Source organism: Clinocottus analis, unplaced genomic scaffold (assembly GCF_023055335.1).
Source record: "Clinocottus analis isolate CAN_PGR_092001 unplaced genomic scaffold, fCliAna1.0.p SCAF_16, whole genome shotgun sequence".
Taxonomy (NCBI): Eukaryota; Metazoa; Chordata; class Actinopteri; order Perciformes; family Cottidae; genus Clinocottus; species Clinocottus analis.
This window is the reverse complement of record NW_027175887.1, coordinates 15,413,988-15,435,278: the sequence shown is the minus strand read 5'-3', so window position 1 is coordinate 15,435,278 and position 21,291 is coordinate 15,413,988. Positions and strand designations below refer to the sequence as shown.

The 21,291-nt window shown below is 44.9% G+C and overlaps 1 protein-coding gene across 1 annotated transcript; it reads left to right on the top strand.

Annotated features, from left to right (window-relative positions):
- Positions 1–9,635: 9,635 nt before the first annotated feature.
- Positions 9,636–14,220, top strand: wnt9b (wingless-type MMTV integration site family, member 9B). Its single transcript, XM_068578295.1, has 4 exons — positions 9,636–9,721; positions 10,294–10,547; positions 12,002–12,267; positions 13,753–14,220. The coding sequence occupies exons 1-4, from the start codon at positions 9,636–9,638 to the stop codon at positions 14,218–14,220; spliced, it is 1,074 nt and encodes a 357-aa protein (XP_068434396.1).
- Positions 14,221–21,291: the final 7,071 nt, after the last annotated feature.

The following is a 21,291-nucleotide window of genomic DNA, read 5'->3' as shown; positions in this document are numbered from 1 at the left end:
AGAATTTTATTACATCTCATATACACGCCATGCTGCGAGGCTGTATTTCATGCTATATAATACCGCAGAACCGGTGGAAGAAACAAACATAACAGAGCCAATAGGTCGAATAGATGATCAAGGAGGACATCCTTGTCATATTTAGATGATTGCTACGATCTGCAGTATTAAACAGCACATTACTGCCTGATCCATAGTTTAGGAAAACAACAATGAAGATTGTGTAGTGCTGACGGCCCGCTTTGCCCGTAGGGTTCTATAGTTTACCAAGAACAAAGATGCACACTGCAGAGGTACAACTTGCTGAGTAAGTAGCTTCTGTGGAGCTGATGAGCATGCTCTGCCACTGCTTTCTAATAAAATGACATCTGCTGTTTTATTGTTCGCGCCGGAGCTGACCAGATTGCAGTGTGAAAACATCAGGCGAATGTACTTGTAAAAAAAGATATCTAAAAAAGACCAAATCCTTTTTTTAGATATCATTTTTTACAATTTGATATTCATGGTCTTGAAAGATATGGTTTGCTGGTCCCTGAGGACACGAAGGAACCCAGTTTGTCCTGGTTGTCCTCCTTCTTTCTCTCCATCTCAGCTGTAAGAGCTCATCGACCCAGAAACACTTCAGCACAGTCTGTGGCACAATAGATCTGCCCTCGCTTCAGTGGAAACTGGCCATCTGAGGTTATTAGAAGGGGGCATGGGAGTGGGGATGAATGTCAATGACAGTGTGACTTGGACGCAGTGACAAGACAGCCTGGCAGAGGTGTTCTTACTGTATATAGCAAAGGTAGCCGTCGCAACATATCAATCATCTTTCAACTTAGCCCGTCGTAACGCACTCCATACACATGCAGATGCACTAATGCACGCAGTTGCTTGTTGTGTTATTGTAACCTTCACGGCACTACCCAATGACACTGTATGTTTAGAGCTCCTAGTGCAGCATGTGGGTCCGGGCACGAAGGGAACCGGTGAGAGGTAATGTGAAGGTCAGGTCTAAATGTCCACAATGATGGATATCACTCCACTTCATGTCCGCTAGACCTCCAATACACAGAGAACCAAGACTGTTCCAATTATGTGACCAACATTTATCATCCAACCATTTTAAACTTTGCAGAAATTCAGCAGAGTTACTGCTACTAAAGCACTTACATGTGTCTCTTTGTCCAGTAGAGACGATAGAGAAAAGTGTTTATTGGAGCCAATGAGCCGTATTCAGTCTGCCAGCTCACAAAGAGCCATAATAAACGTCTGCTATTAAACTGCATTAAACACAAAACTAGACACCAGATGTAATGTGTAATCTACTATGATTGTCCAGCGCCTCGGCTTCGGTGTGGCCATTCCTCTGATTACTAATTTCACTTTAGGCTAAAATCAGGCAACTCACTTGCACGATTAGGATAAAGCTGAGCCGGTCCCATCTCTTTTAGTGGCGGTCAGATGCATTTATACATAACTAATAAGAGTACAATGTTTTAGGAGTGAGAGATTTCAGTTAACAGAATATGAGAACACATTGTGATGCTGGTGTTATTCAGATTAACTGATGTGACTGATGTATTTCTGCCTCACAAATTATAAAGTGATTTAAAGTAGCTCCACCTGACAAATAACCAAATAAAAATAATACCTTCAAGGTTATGCATCAGTACACATTATTGACTAAAGTAAAAAAAAAAAAAAGAAAAAGATAGCGTTAAATATGTTAACGGACATTCTGCAACATAATGAACACTTTTGAAAATTTCTAGTTTGCTAATAATACCACATACTTTTCATTTTGTTAGATATGAAGTGCAGTGCTTTTACTTGTAAATTGGTACTTTTACTTTACTTATACTTGCTTGAAAACAAGCACAGCAAGTGAAATAAATGAATTCAAAATTTACACGAATGCAAGTAAGGACGATAATAGCAGAAGCTAGCATGCTAACGTTAGCCTCATAGCTCGCTAAGCTAACGTCAATGTTAACCGTTAAAAAAACAAGCGCGAGGACGTCAACGTCAAAAATGTGCCGAATACTTAACTTCGTGCGGTGAAAGTCATCTTACGTGGGTTTGGTGCTGATTTTGAAACAAACATGAGGGATGACGGACGAACGGAGATGGGGAGTGAGAAACTGTTGGCAGGTAAGCTAAACCTAGCATGACTCAAGAGTGCGGAATCTAACGGTAGACCGCCTCAACGCACCGGGTGCGTTAGATTTACCTTACGGAGTGTACCGACGGTCAGGTGAGAAGTGACTTATCAAAACTGTATGAAACATACAACATCTGTAATAGTAATATTTTTTTTAAATTGTAGGAGAATGAGCCAAAAAAAACGATTTAGACACAATTCTGAGTGGAAATAAATCAAGAAGCAAATAGCTTATACGGATCAATTCAACTGGACCATCCAATAAAGAGGGTTTGTTTTAGAGATTGACAGGTCAAAGGTTACCTAAATGTAAAGTTATGATGACAACAGCAAATAAATGTAATCGTGCAATTGCCACACCATGAAAGAGTTGTTGTGTAAGGGAGCTTGAAAAGAATTCCAAGAGAAAGAAACAAATGCCTCCATCTTTTTTTGAGTACAGTATAAGTGAATGTTACTTTCCATCACTGTGGATGGCGGTGGCTCATTGGGGTTTAGTGCCTTGCATAAGGACACATCCACGTGAGCCGGCAGAGATCGAACCACCAACCCTATAATTACTGTCCACTGACAAGTAAAATCAATACTGTTCGCACATTAATACCTCAATGAAAGGAAGGAGTATACCGTGTGGTAACATGGAGTCCAAACTAACACAATACAATGGTGACTGTGGTTATTTATATTTGATGATCCAGGGTTGTTATTGATGTTTTTGTACTTACAGCAGACATCTTTCTCAAACTGCAAGAGCACAGCAGCGTGATGATGAAATGACCGTGTTCTTGGCCTCAGCGTTGCTCCGCTGCCAATCGACTGGACAAATCCTGTGTGTTTCCATGGCGATGTGAAAGGCTGAGAGATGACTCGCCTTTATGGAAAAGGTGCAGTTCACGGGTGAACTCTGTTTTTCTTTGCCGTGCGTGCGTGTGTGCGTGCGAGCGTGCGTCCGTGCAAGCGTGGGCAGGCGGACGGACAGGATTTAAAACACCGGCCACCGCTGAGCACCTTCTGTGACTCCTGCAGGCCAAGAAATACAACGCGTGCACTGAGCTTGTGGATACAAGATGTTCCAGAGAAAAATAACAGGTTTTTACCTGCACTTAATCCCCACAGTAAGCGGGACCACATATTTATATTTACACACATTAAACCCTGTGTTTTGCTGCACAATACTAGACCCCATAAGAGACGATGGAAGACTTATGTGGGACGACTTCTTCTTCTTCGTCTTCTCCCTCCTTCCTTTTTAAAAGTCGTTACCGATGTCCCTCTGATTGATCTTCACGGTGGATCGTTGGTGCAGCTGGTCGATGGCAAACAATGAGGCAGAGCCTCCGCTCCCCTGGGATGGAGGTCATCACTGCTGGAGCAAGTACACTTACTTAAAAAGTACCACTACAACGATGTCACAGTATTCCACCACAAGGAAAGCTGTATTCCTACAACCTCGACAGCGCTTGTTGACAGTTCTGTCCTGAAAACACATTTAAATTAGCAAATATTTAATAGAGAATACCTCTTGCATATTTAACCTTTTGGAAACCGTGGGCGAAAATCCTCCAGCGTCAATTTTAAGTCCCAGCATGCCCCATTGACAGTCTTTTGGCATAAAATACGTAATTTTTCCATTTTTGAACCGAACACACAGTTTTTTGATTGAAACTCCTTCCTAACAGGCCAAGTCTTTGTTTTATTATGATTTTTGTTCCAGATTTTGATTCCTTAGGTCCTAATCTTTCCAAAAAGGTGTCTTATTAACCGCTCCAGGAGGCATTTTTGGGGAATCTGGCTCATATTATGCTGGATGTTCATAGTTACCATCAAAATATCTTTTAAAAGTGATTTTTTTTGCAGATATATATTTTTTTCCCCAATACTTTGCTTGGTTTTACAGTTTTCAAGGGGTTAAAGATACAATTTCTGAAAATATATAACACTCAAAAAATGATTGCCTCAATGTAAGTAACTGGGGAAGTTTCATGGCGATGTCGAGCAGTTAAATGTATGGTATAAGCTGCATAAAATCGTAAAACTCAACCTTGAAACTGCACTCCAGTAAGAGTACATGAGTAAATGTACTTGGTTCCTTTGCACCACCCGAGGCCACGGAGAATAGTAATAGTAACAATTTGAGTTCAAAAAGGGGTGCTGAAAAGTCGACACCATGGCGGGGTGAGCGAAGGGTTAACGCGCTGTGAAGTCACACATCAAGGTGAGATTCTGTGCAAAGCAGCGAACGCCTGCCAGAGGTCAAGTGCAGCGTGATGTGTGTATGTGTGTGTGTGTGTGTGTGTGTGTGTGTGTGTGTGTGTGTGTAGGGTGTGATTCCGCATATCCTATTAGAATTATTTCAGGTCATTTCAGCTTCATTTGAGTCAGAGCGCTTGAGAGAGACCGAGGTAGATTTGAGCAGGAAGGATGTGATGGTGAATGTGATGAACCAGAGAAAGGGATTCACAGCCGCAGCTCAAAGCAGGATCTTTCAAACATAATTATATGACCGGAGCGGGTCACGGAGCATGTTGTAATTCCAATATAAAAGGGCAACCTTCATCTGCTGCAAGGTGAGGGATGATCCGTCTACAGGGAAGTGATCATACAGGCCGCCTCCGTTCAATCCAAGAGCCTCAGCACAAATAAAAAAGTATGACTGTGGCGCCTCCAGCTAGACGGAAACCTGCATCACCTATATCACAGTCTTGTCTCCCGCTCTGCCTTCTCCCTGACTACTCGGTTGCTCTCTATAAATACGTAAGGTGCTGTTTCCAAGGTAACAACTCCATGGAGGATTGGCCACCTGAAATCTAGATGGAGTGGGGGGGAGAAAGAAAGGCCGAGCAGCGGTCTGCAGGCTCTCTGATCATCAGGAAAAGACCCCCACCCCCTCTCCCCATACTCCTCTTCTCTTTGCTGCGTCACCATCCGTGCAGTTCTGTGGCCCTTTGGCACTATTAGTCCTCATTAGACCGAGATGTCATCCTACAAGCTCTACCTGAGAGAGAGAGAGGGAGGGAGGGAGGGAGGGAGGGAGGGAGAGAGTCTAAAAATGACTCCCATTAGTGTCAAGGATATGGGTTTGGTGTTTGATCTGTTGCTGAATATCAATCTTATCATGGACCTCACGACCCAAAATTCTGCATTATTCCTGGTCTGCTTTGTGTGTGTGTGTATGTATATGTATGAATGTGTGTGTGTGTCACTTATCATGCACTTTGAAGCCATGGAGAACTACTTATTAGTATCAGTCTACTATTTAAAAAGGTGCATACATACATAAAGGCAGATCTGATAGTATGCTATTATAATAACTAGTATAGCGCTAGACCTTTGGTGAATGCCTTTTCCTCTTTTGGTTGCTTTATTTCAAAAGTATATAGCAGAACTTGCAGCTTCTGCTCTCGATCAATTTATCTGAGTGTTTGCTGCCCTCCAGTGGTTTCAGTCAGGAAAACACAAAGAAGATACACTCCAATAAACATTGTGGGACAAATACACCCTTTGTGACTCTTTAATTTGACTCATTTAGAGGTGGACAGAACATGAGGAACATGCAGGTGCAACATATCTGCACTACAAGTCTACCGGAGAGAAGACGTACCTTTTGGTTATTCACAGTCAAAACTGACAGAAAATAACCTCGAAGAAACTAATCATCATACAAACTAGAGGAGAATGAAGTGAAGAGTGAGAGGACGAGGGTGTATAAAATACTAGACCTTTGAACCTAGATATGCTGCCAGATTATCTTCTCACTTCAAAACTAACACTCATGAATGTAATTAATCTCAAAGAAATCTGAATCAAACAAAGACAGGGCTGTTTTTTTGCTGAACCCACATCCTACGGGCTGAGAGGACAGATGTGGTTTGTTTTACTGAGCAGGAAAACAAGATCCGAGAGGAAACTCACAGTGTTGACACCCGTCACATCTCGGATAATGTTGACAACATTGAGAAGAAAAGAAAAAAGGGGAATGTCTGACACCTACACTCCAACATAAAACACCCTGACAGGTTAACAAAATACAAAAAATATAGAACTTCACTCTTTAAGAGCTGTTACGCTGTATCTGCACAGCGACAAAAGTATTTTCCTGAATTCAAAATCTAGATTGTTTTGCTGTGAGTTTTCTAGACTTCAGCCTCAGAGATGTCTGTCTGCCTTCTCTCCAACATAGTGGAACTACACGGCGCTCAGCTTGTGGTGCTCAAAAATACACATTTGACAAAATTAACAGTGTTGTTTCTTTTCAGAAATCATGACCAAGTTACTCAAATAAATCCACAGGCTTTGGTGTGAGCAGTTTGATATGTTTCATATAAATTATATTTTTGATTTGGGGGGTGAACTGTCCCTTTAAGACTTTTAAAGACCTTTTTAATACCACACATGCACACTCATGAATAGAAGAACACGTTTTGATGATATAATCAACTACAGCATTGCAAAGTAGACTTGGCTGCGCGGCAGAAAATGAATTGTTGGATCAGCAAAATAAAAATGATTACTTCAGTTTTTTCAGTATTTGCAAAACAAAATAATTTAAAAAAGACACATTGCACTTTTAAAGACCTTCTCACAACCTTCTACAGAAGGTACTCAACGTGATGCTTTTTAAGGCTTTTAAAAGACCTTCAAAAACTCTCAAATGACAATGTCTTCAAGTTAAATTCCCCGGCTTGGAAACAATTAAGTTGAATAACTGTTCACAGCATCTCTAAATGACGTGAACAATCACACAAAATGACAGATTTTCTGTCGCTCTTTGACCCCTAACACATTCAGTGAGTCCTGCATCCTCCCTCATCCCGTTACGCACCACGCCAGGAAGATGAAACAGGAAATGAACGACCAACAGGGCGAGTACATTCCAGAAGTAGTTCAGTGAAAATGTTGTAAATCCTGTTTCTACTGCATATTCCTCAAGCAATCACCTGCTTGTATCTGATAAGATGTCATTTCAGAGCTCTCTTTAGCTGCTCACAGCTGGCAGAACAAGCTGAGGCCTGTCGTCCGTACATGTGGCCTCAACTTTAATCTCCCGCTACCGTAACCGCGTGGAATCAATTAGCCGCGGTGGTCCAAGTAGTGAATTGCCACCCGTGTTGGTAATGAATTAATAATTGGAGTAATTCATCTAGCAGAACTAAAATGCGGTGGCAGCTGTCCCACCTCGCCGGGATGGGAAGAGCGGGAGGTGTGCAGGAGGAGGATGTGGAGATTACAATACTTAAACATGTTTCTGCTCCCGGCAGGTGTCCTTAAAGACGTGTGTTTCGTCTGTGGGCTCATGACCTCGTGTCTGGGGGTCAACCTCTCTGCCTCAGTCTGTTGGGAATGAACAGTTCAAGGCCTGACGGAGACTTTGCTGCTGTCACCGCCGGCTGAGAAGCTGAATGCAGATAGTTTTTCACTGCCAATGCACCAAACACAGCATCCGCTTCATACCATTAGAAATAGAGCATCTTTGCAAAACAAATGGACCGCAAATATGTGACGGGCGTTTCAAAATTGCTCACATTTTGTTGATTCAGATACTGACTAATGCAGTTAATAATGAAAATAAAAGTGTCTTAGGTTGCAGAACCATTCCAAGTATGACAGAAAAACACTGTTTGACCCGCATTAGGACTTAATACTGTACGGTAACATCCTAATAAACGTGTTTATGTTGCTCATAGAGGGTTAAAAGTCGGTTGAGTGAGCTGTTCAATAGCTGCTCCTCTGAGTAAACAGGAATGTCAAGTTCAGGCTTTCGTAACGAGATGCCGAAGTGTTATTTGAGGTTTTGGGATAATTATAGAGAATTAGCTTTAGACGCAGTTCCGATCGACGTCTGACATGTTATTTGACGTGTACTTATAGTCAAATTAAATCAAAAGCATACCTCATCTTGTGTTTTGTCCTAAAGTTCAGCCCATAAATCAAAACACGTTAGACTTTTTGGCTGACGTTAGAAGTGACGTAGTGACGTTCATGATAAGACTCGGATTAACGCGTTAAATTAAAGTTGTGATAGTGCAAGTGGGGGAAGAAGGGTTTCACTTGCTTTACTGTAAGGCTTTACTACAAGTTTAAAGATCTGCTTTTAGAGCTGTTTGAATATTGTGAAATTATGACTATCAATATTAGATTGTAGCTGATTTCGAAGTCACTTTTCTTCAAGACTGTACAGTAAAATCTCAAGGCCATAGACATGGACATAGCAGAGGTCAGTCTGAACAAGACTGCATTGTACTTTTAATTTCAATCAATCCAAAAATGTATCGACAATCTCATACATTTTTTTAAAATCCTGTTGATGTTCAAAGATTTAATTTCTGTTTTTAATCCACTAGATGGCGCTCCATCCATGGTTGTGTTTCCTCTGGAGGCCCGATGAAGATTGAAAGTACATGGAGTGTACACGATGCGCGTACTTTAATAACATACTGGACGTTTGTGCCCTTTAATCTTTGGCTTCGTGGATTATTTTGTTTTTTTCCTCTCTTGAATGCTGCTTTCATGGGTTCATGTGTGTGATTGGTGGACGTTGCTGCTTAGTTACAATGATTACATAATGCAATAACTTGTTTGTTTTTTGTTTTCTCCATGGTCAAGGACACCCCAGGGTGCAGGTGTGCTGTCCCTGTGGGTTAAACCTGGAGTCTGGTGTATGGAGCCAAATCCAGGGAAATAGTTTTGTTTGTTTGAAAAAAAAAAAGATTTAAATTCCAACAAATAAGACTCGAAATTGTAAAAAAAAAAAAAAAAAAAAAAGTTAAAGATTTTAAATATGTGACTGAAAAAAAATATTCCAAAAAAAATTATAATAATATTTAACCAACATGTTTTATTTAAACAAAAACAACAATGTATTCGAAATAAATATATAATTGTTTTTTGGGAAAATTTAAAAAAAAGAGTGAAAGTTAAAGATTTTAAATGTTACTGAAAACAAAATATTACTTAAAAAAAAAAATTTAACCCCAATTTTTTGGGGACAAAAACAACGACGTATTGAAAGAAAAAAAAACTTTTTTTTTTCTCAAAACTAAACTATTTCCTCAGATGTGGCTCCATGCTGGCGGAGTGATCTGTGGGTTTTGGTTCGCGCGCGTCAGCAGCAGGTTCTGCAGCAGACGCGCGCATCCTGCTGACGGCTGCGCTCCAGTCTCCATCCCAGCAGGTAAACGCAGTCCTGTTGCAGCCTCGTGCACCTGGGTGGCGTTAGCTACAGTGGGAGGGAACATACAGTAACAATATTGAGGGAATCCAATGAGGGTGCAGCAGGACGATGCGCCCCCCCCCCCCCCCCCCACACACACACTCCTCCCCTCCCCTCTCCCCCAAAGGGCCCTGCCTCCCAGCGGACCGCTGGGTCCGACGCACCGGATTTGTGAGTCTGTGTGCGTGTGGGGTCGCTTAAAGAGATGCGCCGAGCAGACGGCACAGACTTTCTCCGTTGAAGAATCAGCGAGATGAAGAGCAGCGCCAACCCGGCACCATGCGCTCCAGGCTCCCACGGACCGCCTGCCTATTGCGACTCGCCGCGCTCTGCGTCCTCCTCGCGCACACAGCTGCTTATTTTGGGTCAGCCGATTTTCCCCTTTTCACTTCTGCCCATCGCATTACGTGATTGGTTTGTTGTTTCCACCCTCAGAGGGCATCAAAACGGCAACTACTACGAACTTTAGCCGAATTACGCACGCGTAATTGTGCGCAAACTGTCCAGGTGCATTTGGTATATTGCGTTGCTCGAATCCGCTGCAGTTTTGCAAATTGTCGTGGTGATTTGTTGCTGTAAACAATACACATCACCGGTGGTAATCTAAGACGCATCTCCAACAAGTTCATCTTAATCACGTGACTTTTACTGTGTGTTTTTGTTTTGTTAAACTGCCGTTTGTTTAATCCGGAAACGGTTTTCTATTGTTTAGGTATGATCATCGAAAACTCAAATTTAAATAATCAAAACAAAATGTATTGGCAGAGTAAATGAAGAGGTTCAGGTGGCAGGAAAAATAGCGTGTATCAAAGTCACATGTTTTCATAAAATCTTAATTTGTTTTTATTATAATCAAAGGCTTACTTACATGCAACTCACCTGATTTACAATATTTCACGTTTTTTCTTATTATTATTATTTTTCTCTCCACTCCAAGGCTGACCGGTCGGGAGCCCTTCGTGTTTTTACCTGGTCCCTTTTCAAATGACGCTCCGGCGGGCAAGGCCCACCTGAAGCAGTGCGAGCAGATGACTCTGACCCGGCGGCAGAAGCGGCTGTGCCGCCGGGAGCCCGGCCTGGCCGAGACGCTGCGGGACTCGGTGCGCCTCAGCCTCCTGGAGTGTCGCTACCAGTTCAGGAACGAGCGCTGGAACTGCAGCCTGGACGGCCGGGGAAGTCTCCTGAAGAGAGGTGAGCCCGAAACGTCTCTTTCCTATTAATGTGTGTCTTTATTTTAAATTTGTAACGCACTTCAAATGAGACAGAGAGGTCCCTCTCTTGGATGACATGCGGTGTCTCTCACACAGTGTCTCTGAGCGGGACACCATTATGCTACATGTATCTGCAGCTCGTGGCAACAGCAATTTATCTCAAAATCCGAGTTATTATCTGCAACAACAGAGGTAGCGAAGGAGGGAGGGAGAGAGAGAGAGAGAGGGAGAGAGAGGATGAGCCAATTGTTTCTCTCTTTTGGAGCCAAGACTGGAGGAACTTTTCAAACATGATGGATGTCTATCTTTAATAACTTGTTTATATTGGTCGTGTTTTTTATTATGGGGCGATAAGCCACACGGTGAACATCTGAAGTTACGTTTTCATGTACAAACATGTAATATATAACAAACTATCAAAGTCATATCAATGTCTTTGAGAATAATAAACACAATAATCAGTTGTTGTTTTGGGGGTTGCTGCCACGTGATCACACACTTTATCCACTTTATTTTGCTTCACTGTTTTTATAAATCGCAATTTAAAGTGTTTTTGGAGAGATTGCTCAGAGACGTTTTTATATTTATTAGTTATTTAAAGTTATTCCCGCATACTGAGCAACCAAAGCATTCGTGACTAAATCCTTTTTCTTTCATTCCATATTGTCCTTCGACTCCATGCAGCCACTAAACAGCGTTTTCTAAAAGTTGTGCACTTTAATACTCTTTTAATGACCTGAAACAACCATTGATTAACTTCGCTTGAGGAAGAAGAAAAAAAGACATAAAATAAATCACCATATTGGAGAACGCTCAAGTCCCGCTGCAGGTCTGCTGTGCACAGAAAATGCTTTATGCATATGGATATCAGTGTGGGGGAGAACATGAACAGGTCAGCATGGAGGTAATGAGGGAGTAGAAAGCCAAGCAGCGCGGTGCGGTGGAGTGCGCTCGGGCCCTGTGGTTATTTTTATCTCGGGAAAGCGCCCATTCCCAGAGGAAAAGGGTGGCGCGATTACCCGCTTTCATCTGGAAGAGGGGGGGGGGGGGGCGCTTCCTAGTCAAAATAATAATTAATTGGATCAAAATATACCGTGGTGACGGCTCCGGGTGAAGCAAATAACAGTGCGTAACCGAACAAGGAAAAGGTCAGAGGAGGAATTATGACACAAGACAACTTGCAGAATAATATTGTGGCCGTAAACCATGACAACGTAGTGAGCTCGGCTTACCCAGTGGCGCGAGAGACATGTTTCTGATGGTAAACGATGGTTTTAATCCCTTAAACTACACAGTTTGTGTTTTCAATTGGCACAAATAGCATTTAAAGCTCTGTGAATATGCCTTTTTTATTGTTATCGATTAAAACCAAACTGCTGTGCATTTTAATTCGCTGACACAAACTGCTTCTTTTTCTTTCCCATCGATCTCCAGCGTTCAAGGAGACGGCCTTCCTGCTGGCGGTGTCCTCGGCGGCGCTGACCCACGCGCTCGCCAAAGCGTGCAGCTCGGGCCGGATGGAGCGGTGCACGTGCGACGACTCCCCCGGCATCCAGCACCGAGAAGCGTGGCAGTGGGGGGTCTGCGGCGACAACCTGAAATACAGCACCAAGTTCCTCAAGAAGTTCCTCGGCCAAAAGAAGGTCAGCAAGGACCTGAGGGCTCAGGTCGACGCCCACAACATCAACGTCGGAATTCGGGTGAGTGCGAAGGAACAAAACCCAAAAAAGTGTGGAGCAGAAATATTCCTCTCCACACCCCACGTCGTCCCTTTATGGTGACATCATAAACATCATCTGTACCCTGAGCCACAATTATCTCAATTAGTTGGGCTGCAATTTTACATAATAATTACACCTCTGGCAGCTTTTCCAGCGCCATCAGAGGGCACAGAATTGTAATCCTCACCTGCATGTTTTTCCCAGTACACGCCAGACAAACGCCCCCTTATTTGTTGCCCTTGGTGGATAACAGGGAGGCAGAGGAGGGTGAGGCAGTGGGATCGCTGGAGCCAGGTGTTCTCAGACATGATAAAGCTTGCTGTGCGGGCCGACGGAAAATTAAAGGTCTCATGTCGGAGAGAACGATTATAACCGTGGCCTCTTTTTTATAATATACGAGCGAGCTTTTCCTCTCACTGGATCCCCCAATGCGCTCTTCATAAATCTGCCTAATGTTCATAAGGCATCGAAACGCCCCCCCCCCCCCCCCCCCCCCTCTCCTCCTCCTGCAGCTCACACCTTTCTGGTGGAGTCGGTGGAGACCAAAAAGAAAACAGGAAGAAGCCAAAGGAAGCAATCTTATCTCATCTTCACCGAGTTGAAGCTTTTTCTCTCACTTCACGCGGCCCGAGAGGAGATCGCGAGACGGGTGAACAAAAAAACGTGAAGTGGTCTGCGCCCCCCCCCCTCCCTCTGGCCTCTCAGTAATGGTGCTCTGAAGGGCCCCCGAGGGGCTTCATACCTGCAAAGGGAGGAACTGAGCAGCACTTCTCAACCCCACAAGTCCCCTCTGGCTCCCAGTGTGTGACCTGTCTCTGGCCCCCCGACGAGAGACAGCGGCTCTCAGGGGCTGAGTGATGGCGCTCTCGTCGCTGACCATCCAGCTCAGTGAACTATTCACCTGAAATCAAGCCCCCCAAAAAAAACCCGCCGCTGCGAATTTCCTTTGGCAGTTCTCCTGCAGAAATTCTTATCGATGTCTTTTGCTCCGTGAGCAGGCATGTACAAAGAACAGGGTGGAGAGATTCCACCGCCGTCTGCACCGTTTGTCACCTCCGCCTCGGGGCTTCGTAGGAAGGGAAGAGACAGGAGAGAAGCAGACGGGAGCTAGTTTCAACACATTGAGGAGAAAGGAAAGAAGAAGAAGAAGAAGAAGGAGGGGAAAAAAGAGCTGTCCAAGTGAGAAATGTGCGGTAAAATGAAATATGACGTTCTGAGCAGTCCCCCCCTCAATCCATTATGTTAAAATTGTTGACTGAGGTGGACTGACGGCGCTCCATCCGCAGACCGCCACCCCTCACCTCCTACCCAGCCTGCAGGAAACTGTCTCACTCGGTCCAGATAGATCTCCCAGATAAGAGGCCGGGTAATGAATCAAACTGCAAGAGCTGACACTTTTTCTTCCCCCTTCTCCCCCCCCCCCCCTCCTCCTCCTCCTCCTCCACACACCTCCTCCTATCTCAGGCGGTGAAGAGCGGCCTGAAAACCACCTGCAAGTGCCACGGCGTCTCGGGCTCCTGCGCCGTGCGGACTTGCTGGAAGCAGCTGTCCCCCTTCCACGACACCGGGCGGCTGCTGAAGTACAGGTACGACACGGCGGTGCGGGTGCTGAGCGTCACCAACGCCGCCACGGGGGAGACGGAGCTGGCCGGGCCCCGCCGCCACGCCGGCCACCAGAGCCTGCGCACCGCCGACCTGGTCCACCTGGAGGACTCGCCCAGCTTCTGCAGGCCCTCGCGCTACTCCCCCGGCACGGGCGGCCGGTCGTGCGCCAAGGACACCAGCTGCCAGAGCCTGTGCTGCGGGCGCGGCTACAACACGGCCATGCGCCTCACCAGCCTGTCCTGCCACTGCCAGGTGCGCTGGTGCTGCCACGTGGAGTGCCAGACGTGCGTGAGGGAGGAGGAGGTGTACACCTGCAAAGACGCGTAGAGGAGAGGCGCGGTGGGGCAGGGGGGTCGTGTGCAGAGGGCTCGACCCCATCGGGGACACGCCGGAGGAGAGGGCCGAGCTCCACTCTCGCCTGCATGTTATTTGGGGAGGAATACAAGACATGTAACGGTTTCATAACGCCGGTTCTTTGCTAATCATCAGCCGTGATTTGACACGCAGCGGCTCACTGTAGGTGAGGATGTTTTCAAACTGCTTTCCTCTCGCTGGATGCACTGAAATCCCCCCTCCTGTGGGACGGAGGGAAATGAGCTCTCTAAACCGGTTCTGGACCGGACCGGACTGGACCGGATGTCAACCCCCCCGTCTGCAGGCGAGCTCTGGCAGTGACTTTGTTGTGTTGGCCCGTTTCCACTTGACTATTTATTGTATCAGTCATTGTGTCTGTTGTGCTGCTGCTTTATACTTTAACCTTCTTGTTATTGCCACTGAGGCTGAAATGGCCTTAAAAGGAATCCACCTGTCTGTCTTTCTGTCTGCTGTGGAGACATTTTAGGAGTTCAACCTCTGATACAAAAAACAAAACAACAAGCACTTACTGTAAGTCGCTCTCGCTGCGTACGATGCAGAGTTTGTAATGAATCACAGACATGAGAAGTCTAAACGTCTCAACAGACTCACTGGACGCTTGGAGGGGAAACGCACATTATTAACAGGCTGTTGTGTAAAGCTGAGTTTCAGTTGCTCTTATGGAAATGTTTATGGAAATCTCTCCTCGTCGCTTAATGCGTGCTCAACAGAACAAAGGGGAAATAGCCGCGGTAATAGCGAGAGGGAACACCAAACACATGATAAACGCTTAATATCTGGAAGCACAGCAACCCCACTGCTCTTATGTTTTCTTGTACGTATGGAAGCGCACTACGCTGGACTTTCAAGTTTAAAAATGGGTCTTTTAAGTCTAATTTGGCCACATCTTTGTTCTGGAGGCCTTTTGAAGTGGGCTAATCGTGCTCCTTACTTTCCCCAAATTGCCAATCACAGACATTCCCCGTGTTTTACTCACTTATCCTCGACGTCGGGGCCGCTCACACGGGTCCATGTGCGCGGGTCAAAAGGTCACGTCGCACCCAAAGGCTTCATTTGAATCGAGCCACTCTGTGTTTTGTTTGAGCGATTCTGAGCTGTATATATGATATGAATATAACTCATGCCGGGGCTCCGGGCGTATGACAATGTGGAATCGTAATTTTCTACCTCACTTCATCTTTTGGCAAAAAAAAAAAAATATCAGTAAGATTTACGAGCTATGCAGAGTTATGCCCTGTCCTTTTGTTTTAAAGATCGTATGTTAGATTTTTGTACAGCTTCTTTTGACTCTTGGTTATGCAAACCACCACATCTCAAATGCTTCTCCTCTTTTTAAATACATGATTTTATCTTGTTGCATTACACTCTTATTTAAAAATAAATAAGATCCATGAATGAACATGCGTCTGTAAGAGCGACTTTTGTTGTGTCTTGATCAGGAGGTCACACACACACACACACACACACACACACACACACACACACACACACGCAACAGCAATACACCTGCCTGTAACTCTGCTCTCTCCGCCCGCTGCCCTCCTTTTCATCTGAAAGGACTGTGGTCTCGCTGCGTCTCCCGCGACCTCGCAGTAAAAAGGCGGTTGGGCGCGGGACACGCACACAGGTGTTGCGCCTGGAGCAGCAACCCACAACGGCAACCACGACGGCAATCCCAACGACAACGATGACTCAGGAGAGCGCCGAGCGGAGGGCGCTTGACCCCCCCGGCCGACGACGAGAGCCGTTTACGTGCCGTTAAGCGTGAATCATAACTTTCCACTCGTTTGCAGAGGACCGACGGCGCACAGAGAGCTTATTGTACGAGGTATTTATAGAGCGCGCTTGATGTTGCTCTCTAATTACTGTGATTACACATTATTATTCCTTATTAGAACATCAACCGAATACCACGAGTATTGCAGGGAATTAGAGGACAATTTCTAAATTACAAAGCTTTTTTCTTCTTCTTCTTCTTCCCCCTCACAGATTTAATGACTTTGAAAATGTCTCTAATGGATGTATAGTTTATTATATTGTTGGAGCAAATGATGTCTCAGCGTGATGAGTTCGCTGCAGGCCTCAAGCAGATGTTGTGATACCAAACAACCGAGATAAACTATGAGATGAGCCAAATGTTAGTCATGATAGAACAGAGTTGAGGAGAAAGGCTCAAAGAGATTCATTAGTTTATTTCTTGCAATCAAATATTGACAATTAAGTAGAGTTAAAATCCTTTAAAAGTTACTTTTAATTGTTTTATTTCTTTTTTTTACTTTCAACAGAAAGTATTAAAAAAGAAAGGAAATACTTTTTTTTTAATCTAATCGTTGCTTAAAAGAAAATAAAGTGACTCGGAAAAGTATTTTCTTTGGCATTAAAAATCATCTTTCCAGAATGAAAATCACGTCTTTCAAAATGTACTTATTTCCATTTTTTCCAATTAATTGATGGATGGAGTATTCATTTACAGGTTGATGATTTAAAAACACTATTTAAAACCTTCTGGATTGGCTGAAAAACTCATTTTCACAAAGAACACACGGCTGTTGTTCTCTGCTCACAAAAAGTGGACATGTTTGTGTTTCGCTGGACATCTACAATATGTTTTTAATCTAATAACAGCATCATATTCCGAATATAAACCTACGCTTTTATATTTACTTCAACGTCAATGTCCCCTCTTAGACAATAAAGTTGAAAACTTCCTCTCAGTGGTACATAAATGCGTCAGCCGGCGGGTCAAACCGGTTCATATGCTACTGACTCACTATATTAACTCCTCATATTATAATAGTGCGGATCAATATTTAACTTTATTCAACGTGAATGCTGTATTTAAAAAAAAAAAAAGAAGAAAAAAAAAAGCCAGGCTGGATCCGGAGGGTCCAGATATTGAAGGACATGAAGGGGAAAAGACGAGGATGGAGGGATGAGAGGGGATAGCTTGCGGACCCCGGGAGGCCGATCCCCCGCTGCCGCTGCTGTTGTTTTATAATGAAACTCCTAAAGCCTTCATTTCCCTCGCTACCCCGAGCGGAGGGGGGGCGGCGACGGGGGCTGCTGAGTCCACAGCCGGATTCGCACGCACAAGCCCCGAGGGCGGCTGCTTTGAGCGGGGTAGAGGGTGGGGGTGGAGGTGGAGGTGGAGGGGGGTGGACGGAGCCGGGGTGCAGTGTGCAAGCTCCTGTGTGTGTGTTTGAAACAGTCCTGACAGGAGGCAGGTGAGGGCAGAGAGGCTTTTTTTTTTTTTTTTTGCATACCTGCCTGTGTGCACACCTGTGGTCACTTCAGCAGGAGTGTGTGTTTGTTGTCAGGTTCCCTCTGTGCGGGCAGTCGGGCCTGCTGGAGCTGCTCCACCGGGCGATGGGAGCAGGACGCTGGCGGGAACGCTACCTGTCCGCCTCGGCCCGGTTCAGGTAAAGGTTACGCTGGATGAAGATGACTTTAGCGCCGAGGCCAAGGCGTCTTTTTTGGAGATATGTATTGTTCTTGCTTCGCTCGGCCAACAAAAATATACGATTAGTATTCAAAGCGACGTTCATAACTTTGGGGTTTATACATCAGCCATTTGCGTAAGAGCCGGAGAGGCTCAGTGGAGCGTGGGGAGGCTCGGTCGATATACTTTGCTCAAGGACACAAAGCGCAATCCCGTCCTGTAATCGGAACCTCGGAGCCTCGAGGCCTCGGGGTCAAACATCTGAAACCCCGACAAGACTTCCGCCTCTGAAGGGGAAGCCGCCTCAGATAGCATCAGTGTCGGGCCTAATCCCGAGAAGAAGAAGAAGATAAAACAACAACAACACCTTCGACATGGGAGGAAAATGAAATGATGCGGAGGATGAGGAGCGGCATTGATTTGACGGAGAAGACGAGGGAACAGAGAGAGAGACAGAGTTGTGAATACGGCATGGGGTAGGAATTTGGAATGTGAAATGACTAATGCAATTGCTCAACCCACAACAAGAACACGCACTGCCTGGAGCTATGACAAGGCTGAGTGCATACCTCTGTGGGGGGGCCGAGCGCTGGGGCCCTGGACCGCTGATGGCGGCTGAGCTCCTCGCGGCGGCCGTGGAGAAGGTGTCTGTCTACCTGCGTGACGGCCAATTGAAATGATGGATTCTCACCTGACAGAGAGAGAGAAAAGATGACCCAAGAATACAACTTTATTAGCATGAATAGAATGAGTAGACGATATTTTTAGAGGCATTCTGTTGCGTCGATCAACAGAAAATGAATCAGCTTTTATTTTGATAGGATTTTAGCCCTTTGAGTGGATAAAATTATATGTTGCTTACAGTTCAGATGGAGTCATATTTTTAATATTGTGTCCATAGGTTCATTTGTTGTGTATATGATGGAGAAAAAACAGTATTACAGACCATCAGTCTGGTATTTGGCTACTTTTTGATTGAAATAAAAGCCTCAAATGGTCTTAAAAAAACATAAACATTGTGAGGTTTTCTTTGACTTCTTCAACATTCAACAAAATAACCTTTGTGTTTGTGTTTTGGAGTGTTGGTCGAGCAAAACAAGCAATTTAAAATATGTCAGCTTGGGGCTTTTTGGTGATTGTGATGGCCGGTTTTTAGACGCGACTCCAGGATAAAGACCACGTTGGTCCAGCGCTTTGGTGACTGACGCTTCTCAACGACTGCTGGATGGATCGCCGTGACATTTAATGCAGACGTTCATGGTCCCCAGATGATGAATCCTCCTGACTTTGGTGACCTTATAAAAACTGTTTGTGTTAACGATCCTGCAGAGTTTGATTTCCTCATTTAGCTCATGTTTTTGTGCTTGACCTTGAGAGATCGATGCCTCCATTTAAACAAGAAACTGAGCACAGACTCAACAAAAGATCAATAAATCAGTGTCCTCGGGGTCTAATCGACCTGGAACTTAAAGAGTTTTCCTGAGACAAAAGAGACGCTGCTGACTTTTATTGTGGGTCAGTTTAGCTAGAAAAGGCCTGCTAGCTTGCACACAGCAAAATGCAACCAGGTGCAGTCGGACATCCTGGTATATCTGACATAGCAAGCATACCTTATCTTTATCTGGCACACTAGATATTATGGTAGTGTGAATATTGGAATGCAGAGTTTGAGTTGTGAGACTTTTTTTTGTTGTTGGACCAAACGATGAATCAAACAAACTGATGAAGAGATAAACCAAGAGGAAAAGTCATCGCGGCCGCAAGCACTACCACGTTCACAAAGAGACGACCTGGCGGCCTCCTAACAAGTGAACTGCTCACATTGACGAGTCGCCAGCCGGCCATTAAAATCCTAAATAAGATGCTGAACATGAAACATATTTGTCGAATGAAGCAAAGAAAATGGTTGAATGGGGGCTGAATGCGTGAGTTATGTGGCTGGAGACGAAGTGCATAGTACAAGAGTGCACGGGTGCTTGTGAATTGATTTAACACCGCGGAGATGACCCCCCCTCCCTCCCCCATCACTCCCCCACTACCCCCCTCTCCCCCCACTGGGAAACTCCTGGGGGAGGCTGTTCCCATGCTGCAGAAACACCTGCAGCACAAACAGCAGGGTCTACATTGCAGCCGCTGCGATAGGACATGATAAGAGCTCGTGCACCTTCATAACTGACTCCCCGAGCTCACCCTGCGCTACTCCCCCTTTCTCTCAGCTGCACACACACACACACACACACACTCTCTCTCTCTCTTTGACCTCCATTACAACCGAAACAAAACTTTCCCAGATCAACAATATCCGATGGAGGGAAAACACAGATAAAAAGAAGAGCAATGTGTTCTCTCAAGCAGTAACATCTCCAGAAGAAGAAGAAGAAGAAAAAAGACTGGAATGTCGTCTGCGATTATTTATTTTTCTGCGGCAACACAATTTATTTTTGCTTCACGTCCTTTCAGCGATCGGCCTCATTGAGTCGTCACTGTCATTCAACAGATCCACAACAATGGGCCATTAAACATATTTTGAGCCCCGTGAACTGCACACTTGTGCACGACTTCACGTCACCACAGTGCGGTTGCGGGGAGCTGTCAGGCCGGGGAAGCCCAGCGCGGCGCGGCGCTGCGTGCCGTGCCGCTGTTTGGGTTTTGCATTCCCATCTCGGCTGAACCCGTCATCCCACCGCAGGGCTGGACGGCATCTCTCATCCCCACAGGTCCGGGTGTCACAGGTGGTATGGCCACAGGGCTGCGTGAGTGTGTGTGAGTGTGTGGGTGCGTGTGTGTGTGTGTGTGTGTGTGTGTGTGACAGCTGTACGATCACGCTGAGCTCTCTGAGGTCAGACTAAATAAAGCTGGGAGGAAGATCAAGAGCGCAGAAACCACGAGGCCCATCTTCTCTTCTCCACACTCAATAAATGAAAGATGTAAACATGAAATAAATAGGCTGACTTTAAAGAATATGAGTAAATAACTACTATTTGTAACTCCAAACAACCGACAGCCATGGACAGATTATGAGACAACCAGAGGCCCCTGGACACAGACATGGAAAAGGGCCCCCACCTCTCTGACGGAGGAGCAGGAGAAAACAACTGCAGGAGTTGTTTTGTGTCTCCAAGTGGTGTCTGTCTCTTTTTAGTCACTTTGCATCTCTTGCTTTGTGGGTCTGTGTGGTTATGCATCGTTCTGCATCTCCTAATGCCTGTTTTGCATCTCTTTAGAGTTATTTTTCATCTCTTTTTGGTACTTTTGCATCTCTTTGTAGTCATTTTCCATCTCTTTTTGGTCATTTTGCACCTGTTCATAATCATTTTGCATCTCTTTAAGGTCATTTTGCATCTCTTCTTCGTTATTTTGCACGTCTTCATGGTGTTTTTGCATTTATTTTTGGTCGTTTTGCATCTCTTTGTATTCATTTTATGTGTATTTGTATTGTATTGTTTCATTGTTTTGTAGTTTTCTTCCTCTCTCTGTGTTTGTTTTGCATCTCTACACAGCTGTGTTGTGTATCTTTGTAGTTATCAGTAGTGTCTTTTTTTCAGGATAATCTTGCCTCTCTTAATAGTTGTTTAGCATTTTTC